Genomic DNA, 19,069 nt, shown 5'->3' on the forward strand with positions numbered 1-19,069 from the left:
GAATTCATGCTATCTGCTACTCACGTAAACATTATTTACACGGTTTTTTTGTATGTTTGTAAGGCTGGGATGCCAGGGGGAACTCAACTCTGGGGTCGCATTGTTCCGAGCTCCAAGTTCCGAGTTTCATTGTAAATGAACGCACCAAAGGGACGACTGTCACTCCCCAGGGTCCTAAAGAGTAACGTCTGCAGCACATGTGTCAATGACGGAGCGGATGATTTATGGTAGTAATTCCTAATGGTGCCACTAATGTCATGAATGTGAGTTTCATTGACAGTATGCATACTTATTTCTATTTATAAAAATATGTTGTGGTTTCCAATTATGAGTTCACACGCAAACATTTAAATAAAACGTATTTTGCGTAAAGAATGAGGTTTTGGTAGGTGATTGGTATTCCAGACAGTTTCTTAAAGCAATACTATGTAACATTTCTACCTTAAAATAACAGTTTGAAAAAAATTGTGCGGCTAGAATGAGTTTTAATATTATGATTGGCCTGTCTCCTATGCCCTTCGGGGGTCTGAGTTGGAAAAACTGTGCTATGTAACTTTGCTGGACCGGCCCGGTAGCGGCCCGGGAGCTGAGCGGAAGTACTTCGACTTGCTTTCTGGCACACCTACCGCAAAAACAAATAGACCCTCTCACGCTCCCAGGTACATTTGATTACTCTTACCTTCTCGGTCAACATAGCTTGCACCTTCTGACTCCTCGCCGGTTCGTCAACAAACGTGAAACGTGAAAGCGAAAGGGTGTTGTATTTACGACAGTGTATCTGTACTTTACCTCCAAGCCTGTAGGGGGAGCTCTATAGTGGGCTTTTTGAGAAGTTACATTGTATCGCTTTAATGTATGACTGGTGTTAATAGGGTAGGCCTTTGTTTAACAATGTTCATTGTTGTTTATCCATGATTTCAAATAATTCTACAACGGCTTTTTAGTGCAAACTATTGGCCCATAGGGTATTGCAAAAGTAACTACTTGAGCGCCAGTTAATGCACAACTTACTCAAAAACAACTTATTGAGTTGAAATCATTTGTTGACAGCTTGGTCCCCCCCAGTTCAAAAATCCCATCTGCACCCCTGCCTGAAGGTGATCTGTCAAATATTTCATTAGATCAAGAAAAAAAGAGATATTCAGTTTACTCTGTAAGTCTTCCTTTTTCATAAATGGTTTAAAATGTAATGGGGGGTGCTGAAAAACCTGACACCAGGTGAGACTTTTCGTGGCGTTGCTCCCTCTTGCCCCCCGAATAGAAATCTGGAAAGTCTTACTTCCGAGTTTTCAGGGAATGCAGCACTAATACATAGTGTGCGTAGCGTTGCCACTGGTGACGCGTCTCTATCCACTCTAGTCCCGCCCACATCTTTTATTCTTCCCGTGATTGGCTCAGAGGAATTACCCTTGTCACTGTGTGGCTGTGCTAGCTGTCTGTTCGTTAACGGGTATATTTAGCAGATTGCATTATTGGAATCGGATTTATCCTGTAGTATAACTAGACTGGGTGAACTGCATATCGCCAGCGCCATTCCAGGCGAAAACTAACAAAGCGTCGTTACTTAGCTAGCTAAGCTAAAGTTAACAGTAGTTTTGTTATTTCAGCAAATTCTGTATCATCGGCGAAAACGAAAACAAACGACTCCTGAAATGTCTTCAGACGAAGACAGGGCCAAGGAAATTTTAAAAGGCTTTAAACTGTATCCTTTCTGCTTTTTTGTTGATGTTGTTCGTTCAAGCTGATGTGTTGTGTGATAGCAACGATGTTCATTATTAGCGAGTAGGATAGCATGATGTTGCAAACGGAATACGGTTGGAAGATGTTCTGACGGCTGGTGCAGTCAGCTTTAGCTGCTGTAGCTAACCAGTCACAGGTACGAGCCGCGTAGCTGCACTTGGATGTCATTTAATGTTATGGAACAAAGATTATAAGGAGCTTGGTAGTAAACTCTTGAGTCGGGACCACCAGCTAAAACCAATGACCTTCCTTTTGTGTCATTTTTTGCGAAGCAAAGCATTGAATAGGTTTGGTCATAAAGAGGTTAGATTCCATCAGGATAAAGTCACTAAATCAGCTGGTTCACGTTTGTTGTTGGTCAGTCACTGACTGTCTGTCAGCTTAAAGTTGAACACAAATCTGTGTGTAACTAGTCTTTGATTGTTGTGTCTATGACTTCGTATGCTTTAGAAGCTGTTTAACTAAGGTGTACATGCCGTCCCCACAGTGATCTTCTTTTTGACACAGTGCGTTCTAATGAAGGTGTGGTACTCAAAACATAGTCTGCTTGGGGAACACACACACACACACACACACACACACACACACACACACACACACACACACACACACACAGAGGACCTGCCATGGCCACAGCAGAGAACAGTTGTGCATCAAGATGATATTCAAAGCCCATAACTAGCTGTCAGTTGGTCAGCTCTGTTCAGTGTGGGAAAGGCATGTGGAAATAGGCACTTTTCTTAATTACACCAGATGTTTTCACACAGCTCCTTTGCAACTATGATTAGTTGCGCAATTATCTAAAATATTTGCTACTACATGATTTAACTGGGACAGGCCGACGGGCATCCATGTAACATCCACACATATATTGCACCTTCACATCCATGAGATTGTAGTCAGGGGTTGCAGATCAGATGGCAGTCTAGATTTTAAGATGGAGTCCTGAAATAAGACAAGTTCCACTTATTCTCACCTTCACACTGAGCGCCTGCTGTATTCTCTGGTATAGAAGCGTGTTTTGTCATTATACTAAGACATAAACCCTTCTGACTGATTGGTTCTGATGCTTGTTTGAGTTCCTGTTTGTCTGGTAAAGATGACATTTATTCCAAAGTCAATTTGGTGATGTAGATGGTCTACATTTGAAATGACTGCTAGTTTGCACAGAACTGCACTTTCCCATCAAATGCAGCAACAGAGCAGACAATTTACTGCAAAAAGCCTCCGACGGTGCTGAGATATTATGACAGGATCTGTAGGTAACTCTTATAATTACAAGTGTGGTTTTGTTTGAGTATGCAGTCAGAGAATTTAACCTTTGTGAGATTTGGGCCCCAGAATCATGCAGAATATGTTCCCAGTGTTACTTACTGTTAGACAGCCTTTTCCTATGCGGTACTAAAGCTGAGGTAATGGGCCTTTTAAAATAATGTTGCTCCGCAGCGTGTGCAGCTTATAGGCAGAACTTTCTTATTTAGCTTTAAGTTCTATGTCATATCAGAGTGCTTGAAGACAATATTGTTTTCTGAGTGAACCTAAAGGTTCTGTTCAATAGCTTGTTTGGACTGATGGGTTGGGACGGTGAGTACTTTGATCCTTTAACATGTTTTAAGATATGATTATAGATTTGACAGCGATGGCAGCTTGTAACTGTGGGCTCATTAATGTATGCTCCAACAGATTTATATAGGCACGCTGGTGGTTTACATACTCAACCTGCGACTAATCTGTCCAGGGAGGGAGAGCTATGCAGCCTTGCATATAGTTAATGGATTTTGAATTATTTGCTGTAAAGATGAATTTTTGTTGGGTTGTGTGAAGGTGAGCCAGGTGAAATGAACAACAGCAGCACATATTTTCAGGTGTGAACAATGCATAAGGGAGATGGTTTCTCTTGCTTATAGAATACATGCAACGATGTTCATTATATAAAAAAAAAAGAATACATGCTCTTCCCTCCTTTATAAGTTGTCTGAGGTCTTTAAATGTCTTTGACAAGCGGATCATTTCAGGAGGTGGAGTGACCCACTGGACTCCACTCCACCCCTCTCCTCCTCAGAGTCTGCCTGTTTTCAGATCTGTAGTACCTTAAAACCCTCAGAGCACGAGATTTAGGCACGAAGGAGCATACAGTGAATAACCAGAGAGCTCAGACCACACACTGAATACTTAAAAATACTTAATACAAAACTTATACTAATACAAATACCTCTGCTGTCAGACCATGGAGAGCTGGGAGATACTAATCCCTCTTTTAGACCCAGTCTCATCAGGAGTTGAACTGCCTAAGTTGGTAAAACACCGCAGTTTATCAACTATATATAACTATGATGTAACAGCTGCTGGCTGGTAAGTAACAGTTTTCAGATACAACGGCCCAAATAAAATGGCAGAGTTCTATTTTTTTTGAGTTGGTAGTGACTTAATGCACCCAAATATTTTCTCTCAAGCAAATAAAACAAAAATATGTCCCCTTTATAATGCTGTTGTCCACTATTTGGGCTCCTTTTTTTATTTAGAGACGAAGTAGCCAAATTGGTGCATAAACATAGTTGAAAAAACGTTGCTCCATGGCGTAGATTATTGTGGAAGCTTCGACTGATAATGAATTTGATGTAGGAGATTAGATTTAGTTACACTTGAGGGGATTAGAGAAACCTTTCAACTCAGCACACTTTACCAGAAGGCTAAAGGAAGAGGTGGGGGATGGTAGAGGTATTACATCCGACTGTCAGTGGGATCTGACCCAAGGCTTTCTGAAGGCCGATGCAAACTATAGACATAGATTGGAACTTCCAATAGGTGATACTAAGTGAGTTTGCAATATTTTTTACAATGACTCCCCTCAGAACCTTTACTGTGGAAATCAGTGTGTGTTGTCTTCAGCACATTCAGAAAGGTGCATCAGGCTCCTTTATGACTGCTTTTGTGTTAGTATGAAGACCATGTGTATTTGCGACAGTGGAGGAGATCATGATAGTGCACTTTCTCAGAAAGTAACATTGGATACACTACGGCATGTGGACGGAGTTCCACCATTTCTGTTTTTGTCTGCTTCTTGTTTGTTCTTTTCACTTGTTGCACGTGAGCTTCGCTGTGCAACACTGCCGATTGATTGCTGGTGCTACTGCTCCGTTTACTGCGTTTGGTTACGCATCCGCGAGGTCTCTGAAAACGTACCAAAGTACGCACAAAATGAACGTATGCGTCTGCATAATTAAAGGGATAGTTCGCCTCTTTTGACATGAAGCTGTATGACATCCCATATTAGCAATATCATTTATTCATTTTCTTACCCCCTGCTGCGTCCTGTGAGCCGAGTTCCAGCCTCGTTTTGGCGTTGACAAAGGTAGTCCGGCTAGTGGGCTGGGGTTTAAAAAATAAAGCGTCTTGCTTCTCAAACAATATGCGTTCAAAAGAGTAATACATTTGCATCACAAAATCGTTCATCCAAAAAAAGTCAGACCTCACAATCGCTTGGCACTATTTTCTTTCCCTTCATATCACTGCGTGCTGCCGACAGCTGCACCGGTTACGGTGTTTACTGCTCGGTCTGCACAGCACGCAGTGATACGAAGGTAGAGAGAAATAGCGCCAAGCGATTGTGAGGTCTGACTTTTTCCTGGAGAACGATTTTGTGATGCAAATGTATTACTCTTTTGAACGCATATTGTTTTGAGAAGCAAGACGCTTTATTTTTTAAACTCCAGCCAACTATCCAGACTACCTTCGTCAACGCTAAAACGAGGCTGGAACTCGGCTCACAGGACGCAGCAGGGGGTAAGAAAATGAATAAATGATATTGCTTGTATGGGATGTCATACAGCTTCATGTAAAAAAAAAAAAACGCGAACTATCCCTTTAACGTCGAGCATAAATGAATCCTTACTCTGACCAGCTTGCACACGAGTAATAAATGTTGTGGAATATTTGCACCACAACTCACTCGTGGTCTCAAATAATAATCTGAAGGTTTTATTTGGGAGGTGGTTGGGAGAAAATCTCCAAAATCCGGCACACGCTTTCTTTCGCACATGCCACCCATCCAGAACATGTCTTGAAAACAAGTATCAGAGCTGCAGTGGATGTGTTGAAACAGCTCAGGGTCTCCTCTTGATTCTCCATCTGCCCAGCCGTGTCTTACGTGTTGTGACGTTTTCCCGCCTTTTGGAGGCAGCCTCAAAACTCAGTGAAACAATCTGAGCTTCCGGCTCAAGCTAACTTTTACAACCTCCAGGCCGTTCCATGTCATCTCTGACAGCCGATATATATGCCATCCATCCATCCATCATCTTCCGCTGGTCCGGGGATCGGGTCGCGGGGGCAGCAGCTTGAGCAAAGAGACCCAGACGTCCCTGTCCCCGGCCACTTCCTCCAGCTCTTCTGGGGGGACCCCGAGGCGTTCCCAGGCCAGCCGAGAGACATAGTCTCTCCAACGTGTCCTGGGTCTTCCCCGGGGCCTCCTCCCAGTGGGACGGGCCCGGAACACCTCACTGGGGAGGCGTCCAGGAGGCATTCTCACTAGATGCCCGAGCCACCTCATCTGACTCCTCTCAATGCGGAGGAGCAGCGGTTCTACTCCGAGCCCCTCCCGGATGACCGAGCTTCTCACCCTATCTCTAAGGGAGAGCCCAGACACCCTGCGGAGGAAACTCATTTCGGCCGCTTGTATTCGCGATCTCGTTCTTTCGGTCACTACCCACAGCTCGTGACCATAGGTGAGGGTAGTAACATAGATTGACCGGTAAATCGAGAGCTTCGCCTTCTGGCTCAGCTCCTTCTTCACCACGACGGGCCGGTGCAGTGCCCGCATCACTGCAGACGCCGCACCGATCCGTCTGTCAATCTCCTGCTCCATTCGTCCCTCACTCGTGAACAAGACCCCGAGATACTTGAACTCCTCCACTTGGGGAAGGATCTCATTCCCGACCCGGAGAGGGCATTCCACCCTTTTCCGGCCGATATATATGTACGTATGAATCACACAGTGGGTAGTATATGGGTGTGACGGGATGCTCAGTGGACAATTATAATATAATAAGTACTTACAGTATTTATTGAGTACTTATGAGCAGTCGGTGACTTTTCTGCAGTAGACAGCAGCCAGAGTGCTCTCAGTTTGGAGAATCAGGAAGAGGGACTGAAAGGGGAGCTAAGCTAACAGCTTGAGCTAGAGTTAATTTTCATCATTTTTGAGCAAATCAAACCTCAAACACCAGTTCACTTTCGCCTCAGGCTGTTAATTACATTGGCGTTATTGTTTTTAACCAAAGAACATATGTGTGGTATACAGTCACTGACCGATGGATGTGCACTATATACAATATGGACATTCTTTGGTTAAGGAAAATAGGGTGCCAAAGTGAACTGGTGTACACGTCCACAATGTAGCGTTTCTGATGTTTGGGTTGTTTTAATAGGCACAAAATTCATTCGTCTCCGGTCCCTGTTAGCTTGTCAATCATCCTCCAACTGACAGACCCGCCCTACTTCTCCTAAGTAAGAATGCCATCTGGTACAAATACTTCTCACAATCTATTTATGAAAAAATACAATTCCATTTGAATTGTTTTCCAGCTGGATGTCACGAGATAAGGTAGAGATTTTGTCAAACTTAGTGAGTAATGCGATCTCCACAGGGTGCTGATATTGTTGCTGAAATATTGAACCTACAAACAATTAATGCAAATTAAAAGAAGGAACAGGACTATACAGGCCTGGTATTGTCCCACATCCACCCCAACGCCTGAGTTTGAGTTTTGAAAAAGTTCAACATGATTTATGATATGTGGAGGCTGGAACCCATAAGGAAAACCTTCAGCACATTTATTGCTTCTTTTCTGTCTGAACTTTTCTCTTGCATTGGTGGGGAGAGAACCCCAATGAGGTACTGGGGCCAGAATTAAATAAACAGTCTGCTGTGAACTGCAGTGCTTCTTATGAGTCACTGTGGGCAACTAAATCAGGAGGTCAGCTGACCGAGGTGCAGAGAAACTGGTCTCATTTCTAACCTGACTGGATCATAGAACATGGGAATAGGACAGATACTGACTGAACCCGAACAGAAGTTACAGTATCAGTGGACAAAAGAAAATGAGGACTGACCTCACAGAATCCAAATTTCACAACTAAACATAACAAAACAAACATAGACAATGGCTGTAAAGCAGTTAAACTAGCCCACTTTAATTGAATTCTTTGTGTTTTTTGTCCGGTATTGTCCATCAGATCCAACTCACCACCATGTGGTCATCAGTTGTTAGATGTGCTCTTCTCTTCTCAGTGTGTCCAAGGCATGCAGTTGTATGGGATCTGATGATACAGTTAAAGTCAGTCATCTGTCAGCAGCACCTGGTGCGAAGGGCACCTACTGACACCCTTATGTCAGGTTCATGCTCGGGTGCATGGCTGTCCGTGTCGTTTCAGCTCTATAATTGTTGCTTTGATTGAAAAGACATCTCCTGCAATGCTTTCCAGCAAGATGCTGATTTTAGTTCCTCAAACATACTTTGCGTCATCTCCGTATAGCAGAATATTTGGTTGCGTTATATAATATCTGATGACATAATAGGAAAAACTGAATATTTATTTTTTGAATATCTGAATAAGTTTCTCCAGAAATTATGCATTGGTTGACAAGTAATAAAATGTCCTGCATAACAGATAACATTATGTGGCTCAGTTTTCTTAATAGGTCAGCAATTAAGAAGTAGAAAAACTGGGAAGATTTGACGTTTAAGATTCATTCCAGTCAAATAAGAAGTTTCGCCCGTTACTTACTCAAGGCAGAAGTCTGTAAGGGATGTTCTTACAGTTATTGTGACTTAACGTTTTCTTGGTAGAAACTGGATGAACCTTCGGGATGCAGAGACGGGAAAGGTACTGTGGCAGGGAACAGAGGACCTCTCTGTGCCAGGAGTAGAACATGAAGGTACATTCACACACCAAACTAGGAATTAAGCTCAAGTTTTAGAAGTTTTGATATCAAATCAAACATAAAATGGTTAGTTTTCTGGTGAAAGTGTTTACAGATTCGTTCGATGCATAGTCATACATACAGTATTAGATTGTGATTCTTAAAGGATAAGACCGGTTTTTTTACATTGGGCCCTTGATTTCACATTATAGCATGATGTTCTACTCACCCCTGCTTGTTGTTGGTCATTTGGAGCTGTTCCGAAGATATTCGCGAGGCGTCTGGCTGCTCTCTTGAGATATTCGGCCATGAAACGGTTTCCTATGGGCAAGTTTATACAGGCACAAACTATGCTGTTTATAATTTATTAATTACTCTACACTAGCACTGATAACGTGGAGGTGCGTCGCTTACTTAAAAAAATCCGGGTTATTGTAATTTTGATTTTTTTGTCGTAAAGTGGGTGTTACTGACGTCCTCCTCGTGCTACTGCCACAGACAGCCCACAGACCTGCTGCCTATTTATTCATTCGGCTAAAATTCAAAATTAGTAACCCGGACTTTTTTAAGTAAGCGACGCACCTCCACGTTATCAGTGCTAGTGTAGAGTAATTAATAAATTATAAACAGCATAGTTTGTGCCTGTATAAGCTTGCCCATAGGAAACCGTTTCATGGCCGAATATCTCAAGAGAGCAGCCAGACGCCTCGCGAATATCTTCGGAACAGCTCCAAATGACCAACAACAAGCAGGGGTGAGTAGAACATCATGTTATAATGTGAAATCAAGGACCCAATGTCAAAAAAACGGTCTTATCCTTTAAGTTTAAGTTCTTGTTCTCATTTTCACTTCAGTTGGTGGTGGTGGTTCACAGTATTCGTTTGTATGAATATACTGTATTTGAATCAGAATTTGACCCTGTTGGTTTTCTCTGTGAAGTTCCCTGAAAAGACTTTTGTAAGTTGGCATGAATGTGTGTGTGAATGAATGAAGTGAATGAACTGAATATTGTGTGTTTTTTTAGCATTTGCCTGTTGGCTTTATTATGAAGCTGTTTGATAATTATGACAAATCCAGGTATTCATCTCATAAAGAAAAAAAAGATCATTATATCTGGGATTATTAAAGTGTCATTAATGTAAATAATTTGTGGAATGATGCATTGATAGATTTAACAAAAAGAACCAGTTATGTGAACACAATGTGATCATCTCAGCACAATGGGAGTATCTCCTTTATCCATCAACAGTCTGTTTTTTAAGTTCAGAAACACCATTATACCAAAGCTTTGAGGAAAAACTGAACCTAACAACATTGGTTGGCTTGATCAGTGTGTTTATCAGGATTATTAGGAGTTACAAGTCTTGAATCAGTAATTATGCTCTGTTATTGTTTCCTCAGCTCGAGTCCCAAAGAAGATCCTCAAGTGTAAAGCAGTGTCCAGAGAACTGAACTTTTCTTCCTCTGAGAAACTGGAGAAGTTCAGGTTGGAGCAGAAAGTTTTCTTCAAAGGACAGTGTCTAGAAGGTAATTAGTTAAAGCACTCACAACAAAGTCAAAACTGCTTACATGGACAGGAACCTGAATATACGGTCTGTTCATACATACATACATACATACATGGCTGATGTTGCTCTTATCTACTGCTGGCAGGAACAATTACAATTACATATATTATGTTTTTTTTTTTTTTTTAAATAGAAAGAAAACTACCGGGCATCTAGAATTTATTTATATTCTATTTTCCCTTCAGGTCTAAGACCTTCTTATAGAGCATCTAGAAGGCCAATGTCAGTGGAATGGGCATAAAGCAAAGGCCTCCACAGAGTGTCAGGCATTCTGTGACTTTATTTGCAATATGCATACTACTGTTAGGCGTTGGTAAAAAATGTATTGCCCAAAGTCTGATAAAGTTGGGATTCTGGTTAAAATGTAAATAAAACATAATGTAGTGATCTGTAAATCTCATAAACCAACATTTTATTCACAATAGAACAGAGAAAACATATTGAATGTTGAAAGTGAGACATTTTCCTATTTCATGACAAATATCAGTTCATCTTGAATTTGATGGCAGCAACACATCTCTAAAAAGTTGGGACGGGTCCATGTTTCCCACTGTGTAGCATCCCCTCTTCTTTTAACAACATCTGTAAACATCTGGGAACTGAGGAGACCAGCTGCTGGACCTTTGGGAGAGGAATGTTGTCCCATTCTTGTCTGATATAGGATTCTGGCTGCTCAGCAGTCCTGGGTTTGTCTTCTTTGTTATATTTTAAACCTTCTCAGTCGGTCAAAGGTCTGGACTGCAGGCAGGTCAGTCCAGCACCCGGACTCTGCTACTGCAAAGCCATACTGTTGGAATGGATGCAGTATGTGGTTTAACATGGTCTTGCTGAAATCTGTGAGTCCTTCCCTGAAAAAGCCGCTGTCTGGATGGGAGCATGTGTTGCTCTAAAATCTGTGTGTACCTTTCAGCGTTTATGGGGGCTTTTGTTCGTAATTTCCAAAAAGAATTCCAAATTCTTATTCCTCTGATCACGGGACAGTTTTCCCACTTTGCCTCGGTCCATTTTAAAGGAGCTTTGGTCCAGAGGAGTTTCTGGATCATGTTCACATGTGGCTTCTTATTCGCTTTAACCTGCTTTTGTGGATGAAACCGTGTTCACAGACAATGATTTATGGAAGTGTTCCTGAGCCCATGCAAGGATTTCCATGTCAGAATCACGTCTGTTTTTAATGCAGTGCTGCCTGAGGGCCACAGACAGACATCTAATACTGATTATCAGCATTCACACAGGGATGTCTCCAGATTCTGGGATTCTTTTGATTATTCATGTTCTGACGATGGAATATTCCAAGTCTTTTCAGGAGTTTTTGTCAGATTGTTGAACCTCTGCCCCTCTTTACTTCAGAGAGACTCTGCTTCTTTGAGGTTCTTTTTTATGTCCAATCATGTCACTGATCTGTTGCAAATGATCTGATAAGTATCATGTTCCCCCAGCTTTTTCTTTTTAGTATCACTTACTTTTCCAACCTTTCATTGCCCTTGTTGCTGCCATCAAATACCAGATGAGCTGATATTTTGTTTCACTGTCAACATTTGTTATTTTTTTTATGTTCCAGTGTGAATAAAATATTGGTTTATGAGATTTCAAGATCACTAAATTTAGTTTTTCTGTAAATGATCCACAGTGTCCTGATTCTTTTGGAGTTGGGTTTGTACTATAAACAGTACTTTCCTTTTGCGACTCTGCTTGCTCACAAGGGATTTTTAAGCACTTCTGGAGCAGCTTAAGGCATGATCACATTAGTTCTCCTGCCACAATAATAATACACAGTTGGCTGCTGTTTAAGAATGCTGAGCTGTGTGTTTTTGTCAAGCAAACGAAGAAAAGCTCGTGCTTAGTTTCTAAATCTGTTAATTGTTGGAAATCTCTTCCGCATTAATAGAAATGTGACAACTTGTTCTCGGCTTAAAAAAAAAACTAATCTTCAAATTCACCTGTCCCTCCTCTTTGCATCAGTTCAACTTAATGTTTTTCTTTCACATGACACACACAACTTCATCTAAGTACTTTCATAGCAAAAACACAGTTTAGATTCAATTACAACCAAGTGAATATCCCCACCTGTTGCCAAACTAACATGGCTCTGAGAAAAACACGTCGTGCCACTGTAGCAACACGTGAATGCAACATTGACGAGGTTGTGGAAGGCGACCCGCTGAGTGTAGGTATGAATTGGTTGTTGAAGGGTAATGAAAACACAAATTTTCACATTTTCACTCAATTCAACAGAAAACATATTTATGAATATTATATATAGTGTTTCTGCCAGCAGATCTCCAAAAATGTTACACACTGAAACGTTAGATGGTTAAAACCATCATATGAGCTCCTGGAAGTTGAAACCTTGAATATTTACTCATATACCAATGAAAAATTGTTGTAAAGTTATGTCAAAATGATGGACTTTTGGAGGATGTTTATTCAGCAGTTTTATTTAGTAAAACAATAAACGAAACACAAACATGACAAACAAAATAAAACATAAAGGTACGGTAACTGCTGAACATTCTGGCTTTACAAAGATAATAAAATGCTTTAATTTCTAAAAAAAATGGCTAATCAATTAATTCCTGTCCATTTGTTTTATCATTTCTTTTGTATTTTGACATAATTACCTGTATGTTTCCCTTTTACAACCTTCCCTTTTGTTTGTGCTCGCTTCAAAAATTAGACACAGCTGACTGAGAACAACCAATATCTTTAGCTCCACTCTGAGTTGAATTATTATCTTGAAGGAGTTTTGGAATCCTTTTTATTGTTTCCCCTGACAGCTCTCTTGTTGGGACCATGTTTCCTGTCAATCGGGTTCCCTAAGGTCTCCAAGAACTCCCCCTTATCTGAACACGCATTAGAATGTTTAGACCAGTGCAGGCATTATGTTAGAAATTCAAATTAGAAGGTGATTCCATCATTTTTTTCTCTTCTTGATATAAAAACAATTTTTTATTCAAATGTTGAGGTTTGTTTTACATGGCTAAAATGTTCAGTTGTTAAAAGAATTAATGTTCTGTCCTATCTGGGTTCATTTTTTTTACAAAATAAAAAAGCTAAACGAACAGCCTCCAAGAGTGGATATTCCATCATTTTTAGTCCTTAGTCATTATAAGCATCCTTTTCACAGGGCTGGAATAGCCTGTACCATCCTTTCCATGCTTTCCATGTTATGAACATAAAAATAGTATGATGATAATAATACGGATAATAACAACGATAAGAAGAAGTTAAAGGATAAGACCGGTTTTTTGACATTGGGCCCTTGATTTCACATTATAACATGATGTTCTACTCACCCCTGCTTGTTGTTGAACATTTGGAGCTGTTCCGAAGATATTCGCGAGGCGTCTGGCTGCTCTCTTGAGATATTCGGCCATGAAACGGTTTCCTATGGGCAAGCTTATACAGGCACAAACTATGCTGTTTATAATTTATTAATTACTCTACACTAGCACTGATAACGTGGAGGTGCGTCGCTCACTTAAAAAAATCCGGGTTACTAATTTTGAATTTTAGCCGAATGAATAAATAGGCAGCAGGTCTGTGGGCTGTCTGTGGCAGTAGCACGACGACGTCAGTAACACCCACTTTACAACAAAAAAAATCAAAATTACAGTAACCCGGATTTTTTTGAGTAAGCGATGCACCTCCACGTTATCAGTGCTAGTGTAGAGTAATTAATAAATTATAAACAGCATAGTTTGTGCCTGTATAAGCTTGCCCATAGGAAACCGTTTCATGGCCGAAAATCTCAAGAGAGCAGCCAGACGCCTCTCGAATATCTTCGGAACAGCTCCAAATGTTCAACAACAAGCAGGGGTGAGTAGAACATCATGCTATAATGTGAAATCAAGGGCCTAATGTCAAAAAACCGGTCTTATCCTTTAATGTCCTGCTCCAACATATCCAGAGTTTTCTGCGGAATTAAAATCTGTGCAAAACAAACCAAACATTGTAAACCTGTTAAAAGCAGCTTTTTTGACCAATCACCACACGGCAGTCTTTTCGCTTACCTGTCGTGCAGAGTTCTTAAAGGCAGGTTAGAGAAAATTAGGACTGTCGTCTCCAGTTTCTTCAACAGATGGCTGTGTCCCACATAGTTTTTTTTATTTCATTTCCATGTTTCTGTCCCCGGGGCCTTGCTGGTAAGAGTTATGGTTACAGGCGGCCCCCTTGGGACCCCACAGGAAACCACATCATCACAACATGTTTATGTTGCTGGTTTCCAGCAGAGCTGAGAAAAGGTTGTGAAGCACTGTTTCAGGTGTGATGATGGATGAACACACTGAGCTCTTTGCCTGCGTCTCTCTGTGCAGAATGGTTCTTTGAGTTTGGTTTTGTCATCCCAAACTCCACCAACACATGGCAGTCTCTGATAGAAGCAGCTCCCGAGTCCCAGATGATGCCCGCCAATGTTTTAACGTGAGTCCACACAAACTTCTGGAACTCTACATTACTGCCTTATTTCTCTTCATATTCAGGTGCCGTTTTTCTTTAATTGCCCCATGAGCCCCATTTGATATGCCAAGCTCAGCAATGCAAGGCTATGTTTGTGTTGTTTTTCACTTTATTTTATAACCTTAAACACCCTGTTTAATCTTAGTTTATGCATGAATCGCCTTTAAGTGTCTTATTATTTACATTATTTGTGAAGATATTCACAAAGTAAAAGCTGAGAGAATGTTAGGCAGTCTTATTAGGAGAAGAAACAGGACGTAACATCAGTAAACAGCTGTAAACATCAGTTACTGACCCAGCTACTCCTTTATTTACAAGCTACGATACCTACAGTGGTTGTGTTTTTATCAGTGGGATTATTTTAGATATCTAATGAACTGAAAGTAGTTTTGCTTCCTTTTTTATGTATGTAGATGTCCCCATGTTGTAAGATCCTTGGGCAAGGCACTGAGCACTGAACCCCACGTTGTCAACCGATGCGTCCATCGGTGTGTGAATGATTAGAACAAAGAAATGTATGTGTGTGCGAGTTTCTGGGTGAATGTGACATGTGTGAAAGCACTTTGAGTGGTCAGATTGAGAAAAGCGCTATATAACTACAGTCCATTTATCATGTGTCTTTGTTTTGCAGTGGCAATGTGATCATAGAGACCAAGTTCTACGATAACGATCTTCATGTAAGTACTTCCAGGGTACGGCTTTTCTACGTCTGATCCCTGACCCCTGACCTCTGACTCTACCTTCCAAAAATGCTGACATCCTGCCAATGTCTACAAACTACCACGGTTAGCTTCTGTTTGCAGCTTATTGCTGATGTGGGATCAGCATGTTTGGGATAAACCCTTCTGTGGTGCCACAGTCAGTCAAATGAGCCTTGTGCTTTGGTTGGTCACATGATTTGTGTTGACTTGAAAACATCCTCTAAACCTTGGGGGGGAAGCGGAATGAGAAGGTGGGACAATTCTGTTGTTTCCCCTGTTCCAGGATCATCTTTCTGCATATTTTCCTCCAGACTGTTCCTCTGTAATATCATTGTCACTGATCTCAAATCCACATATGAATTTGAAATTCTTCCCATTGTTGAATCCTGCCCAGGATTGTATTTACTCAGGAACAGAACATCAGACTTTTAGCCTTATGTGATTGGATCTTGTTTCTTTCTGAGACCCTGCTCTCCAGTTGTCACCCATTTAAAGAGGGGGTAAGAGTGTTGAGGGAAGTTAAACCATAAAAATGTCTTTATTATAATAAAGGAGCTTTTTATTGTCTTTGTAAAGTGCCAGTCAAAAGTTTGAACGCACCTGCCATTCATTTAGAATGAGACTGTGCAGGTGTGTCCAAACCTTAGACTGGTACTGGAGGTAGAACAAAGAAACGATGTTCAGCAAATCTCATGAAATATCTAAACACATTATAATATACACTATACACGATCTGATATAAAACTAGATAACTAAGTGACTTTTTTCTTATATTTGTGTCCCATTCCAGATGTTTCCTTCAGTTAAGTACTGATTTTCTGACTGAATATATCATCATTTGCGAATAAGACTGTTGCTTTTGAATGGGTTGCTTCGAGACATTTAAGTGACAGAATCAACACAACCTGTGCACTTTTCCTGCTGCATCATTTTTCCCAAAGCCATTGTAGTTTCCAGTGGTAAAATAAGTTCTAGTTGACAAGACTTTAACTGAGGCGACACAGATTTCTGTTCCACAGGCCCTTCCCTGAGAACCCTGCTAACGGTGGTCTCTGTGAGGCTAAGTGCTGGAACCGCTGAAGTATCTGCAGTCCTCTAAAGGACACACATTTCCAAGCAGCCTCTGAAGTGGGACACACACTGCAGTGACCAAGCCCTTCCTCAAAACTTTCTTAGATAAGTCAATGCTAAAATGAGAACTACGTGCAAACAGATGTTCTACCAATCAAACCTTTCCTGCTTTCGGATCACAAGAATTAGTATAGAACAGTGGTTTGAAATGTAGTATTTTAGAGAGCCAAGAGTCGGTTTCCTATCCTGTCAGCCACACAAGCCCTGACATGAATGGAATAACTTTTTGAAATGACAGCCTGCATACTGTGATCATGATGGTGCATTTGAAAATGAGTTTGTGGGACATTCACCAGCAAACAAAATGAGGTTTTATTACATTGATTAATGCTCTGTTACATGGCTATCAATGGTAGCGTTCTTCAAATGTTAAACTGAGTCATCAGGTATAGATGAAAACATGCATCATTCTCTGTGATACACCACATGTACATTTTCTCCGTTTCAGATGGTTATGGCTGTTTAAGGTCCTGAACGCAGCTTTTGCTCTGTACATTCTGACTAGATTTTGACTTCCCATCCACTTCACTGTGTTTATGTCATTTGTTTTTTTTAGCTGCTAACTGAACAGTGTAAAATAGAGTTTGTGTTTTAATATGACGGGAGTTGTGGATTAAAGTCATACAATGTTGTAATAACATGATGTGTGTGCACTTGTTATTTTGTTGCCTTATTCGGAAGTGAATTATGTTATGACCCCAGAAAACCATCAACAGTGGCGAAACCACATTTTACTGCAGCAAAAGCTAAACTTGATTCTGAAAGTTTGACATCTGGAACACACAAAGGGCTGTCACCCTACCAATGCAGTTAGTTAGCTTTTTATTATTTATTCATTCGATTTTCCAACCTGTTAATGAAGCTGTTTGTTTAAAGGAGGGAAGAATCATTTAGCAGTGATCATGAAACGTTGATTCAGATTTTATGTGATTTGTAGTTCAGCCAAGTACCGGTATGTAGTTTTAATTCATGTTGTGGTTTCATATTATTACCCATTTCTCATTAATACTGCCCCACTGCAGTAATGTGCAAAGTTGTGAGGCAATAAAGGTAAAATGAGGAGGCTTTTCACAATGAAGTAAGTCAAATAAAAACATGGAAGGATAACCACTCCACCACTTCAGCTACGGCTGCAGCAGTTCTGCAAAAAACAGATAAAGTAGAAAAGAAAATGAACTATGAAAAGTGGTCATCTTTCAACCAGAGGGTCTGTGGCTTGATCCTCAGTGTGTCCATCTGTTGAAGTGTCCCTTCAATAAGACACTGAACCCCACTATTTCCTTGTATACATGACCTGAGCAGCTATGAAGTTGATCTATCCAGTGCATCTGGTTGGCCAGAGGGGGTTCCCCACACAGGCTCTGTATCCTAGCTGTGGTAACTTGTCTGTAGTAAAATCAGTGGTGTTTCCATAGTGCAGAGTCTCAGAATGCTTACCTCTCAGGAGCTGCTGAAGTTCTCCTGAGAGAGGCTGCGGGCTGTTTGAACATTTAACGCATCAGTGGTTCGTAAACCTTTACTTCATTTTGTCAAATGAGTTTGTAGGTTTTACAATATCTTAAAACCTGTTTGGTTTAGGTTTGCATGTCTTTAACTCGGGCTTATCACCATCATCAACAATGAGCCTCACAGGAGTTTGGTATGAAACGATTTCTTGTGTCACATTATATAACTGTAAAATTGAGTAGCTGACCGTAAACAAGTCTGTTTGACTCAACCAAGATGTGTCTAAATATCCCCTCTCAGAAACTCATCCCTCAAATTAATTTATCAGACATGAGTTGTGACAGTCACATTTTGAAGTTAATATGGAACCAAGAGATCATCTCTTTTATAAAGTATGTGTAGAAAACCCCTCACAAATCAAACCCACAGTTGTTTTCCCCAAATATACCAGATAAAGCGGATTTGATCATCCTAAACGTAGTCGTACCAAGAGTCGTCACTTCTACAGGTGCTGGCCAGTAAATTAGAATATCATCAAATAGTTGAATTATTTCAGTAATTCCACTCAAAACGTGAAACTTGTATACTGTATACTTTCCTTCCACACAGACTGATATATTTCAAGTGTTTATTCATTTTAGTTTTGATTATTATTACTGAAAGCTAATGAAAACACCAAATTCAGTATCTCAAAAAATTAGAATATTTTGAAAAGGTTCAATATAGAAGACACCTGGTGCCACACTAATCAGCTGATTAACTCAAAACACCTGCAAAGCCCTTTAAATGGTCTCTCAGTCTTGTTCTGAAGGCTACACAATCATGGGGAAGACTTCTGACTTGACAGTTGTCCAAAAGACAACCATTGACATCTTGCACAAGGAGGGCAAGACACAAATGGTTGTTGCTAAAGAGGCTGGCTGTTCGCAGAGCTCTGTGTCCAAGCACATTCATAGACAGGTGAAGGGACGGAAGAAATGTGGTAGAAAAAAGTGTACAAACAATGGGGATAACCACACCCTGGAGAGAATTGTGAAACAAAACCCATTCAAGAATGTGGGGGAGATTCACAAAGAGTGGACTGCAGCTGGAGTCAGCGCTTCAAGAAC

General features: G+C 40.7%; 1 protein-coding gene across 1 annotated transcript; it reads left to right on the plus strand.

Moving 5' to 3' along the window:
• The first annotated feature begins 1,437 nt into the window (after nucleotides 1-1,437).
• On the plus strand, nucleotides 1,438-17,154 carry pde6d (phosphodiesterase 6D, cGMP-specific, rod, delta). The gene is made up of 5 exons (XM_075484949.1): nucleotides 1,438-1,702; nucleotides 8,586-8,674; nucleotides 10,061-10,186; nucleotides 14,541-14,646; nucleotides 15,314-17,154. The coding sequence occupies exons 1-5, from the start codon at nucleotides 1,653-1,655 to the stop codon at nucleotides 15,393-15,395; spliced, it is 453 nt and encodes a 150-aa protein (XP_075341064.1). The 5' UTR covers nucleotides 1,438-1,652; the 3' UTR covers nucleotides 15,396-17,154.
• Nucleotides 17,155-19,069: the final 1,915 nt, after the last annotated feature.

The sequence above is a fragment of the Odontesthes bonariensis genome, chromosome 15, assembly GCF_027942865.1.
Source record: "Odontesthes bonariensis isolate fOdoBon6 chromosome 15, fOdoBon6.hap1, whole genome shotgun sequence".
In the NCBI taxonomy this organism is placed as follows: domain Eukaryota; kingdom Metazoa; phylum Chordata; class Actinopteri; order Atheriniformes; family Atherinopsidae; genus Odontesthes; species Odontesthes bonariensis.

Bases quoted from the DNA above. Each gene is read 5' to 3' on its own strand.
- pde6d (XM_075484949.1), top strand. From the start codon at position 1,653: ATGTCTTCAGACGAAGACAGGGCCAAGGAAATTTTAAAAGGCTTTAAA. The intron at 10,187-14,540 runs GTAATTAGTTAA...CTCTCTGTGCAG, and splicing joins CAAAGGACAGTGTCTAGAAG to AATGGTTCTTTGAGTTTGGT. The intron at 14,647-15,313 runs GTGAGTCCACAC...TTTGTTTTGCAG, and splicing joins ATGCCCGCCAATGTTTTAAC to TGGCAATGTGATCATAGAGA.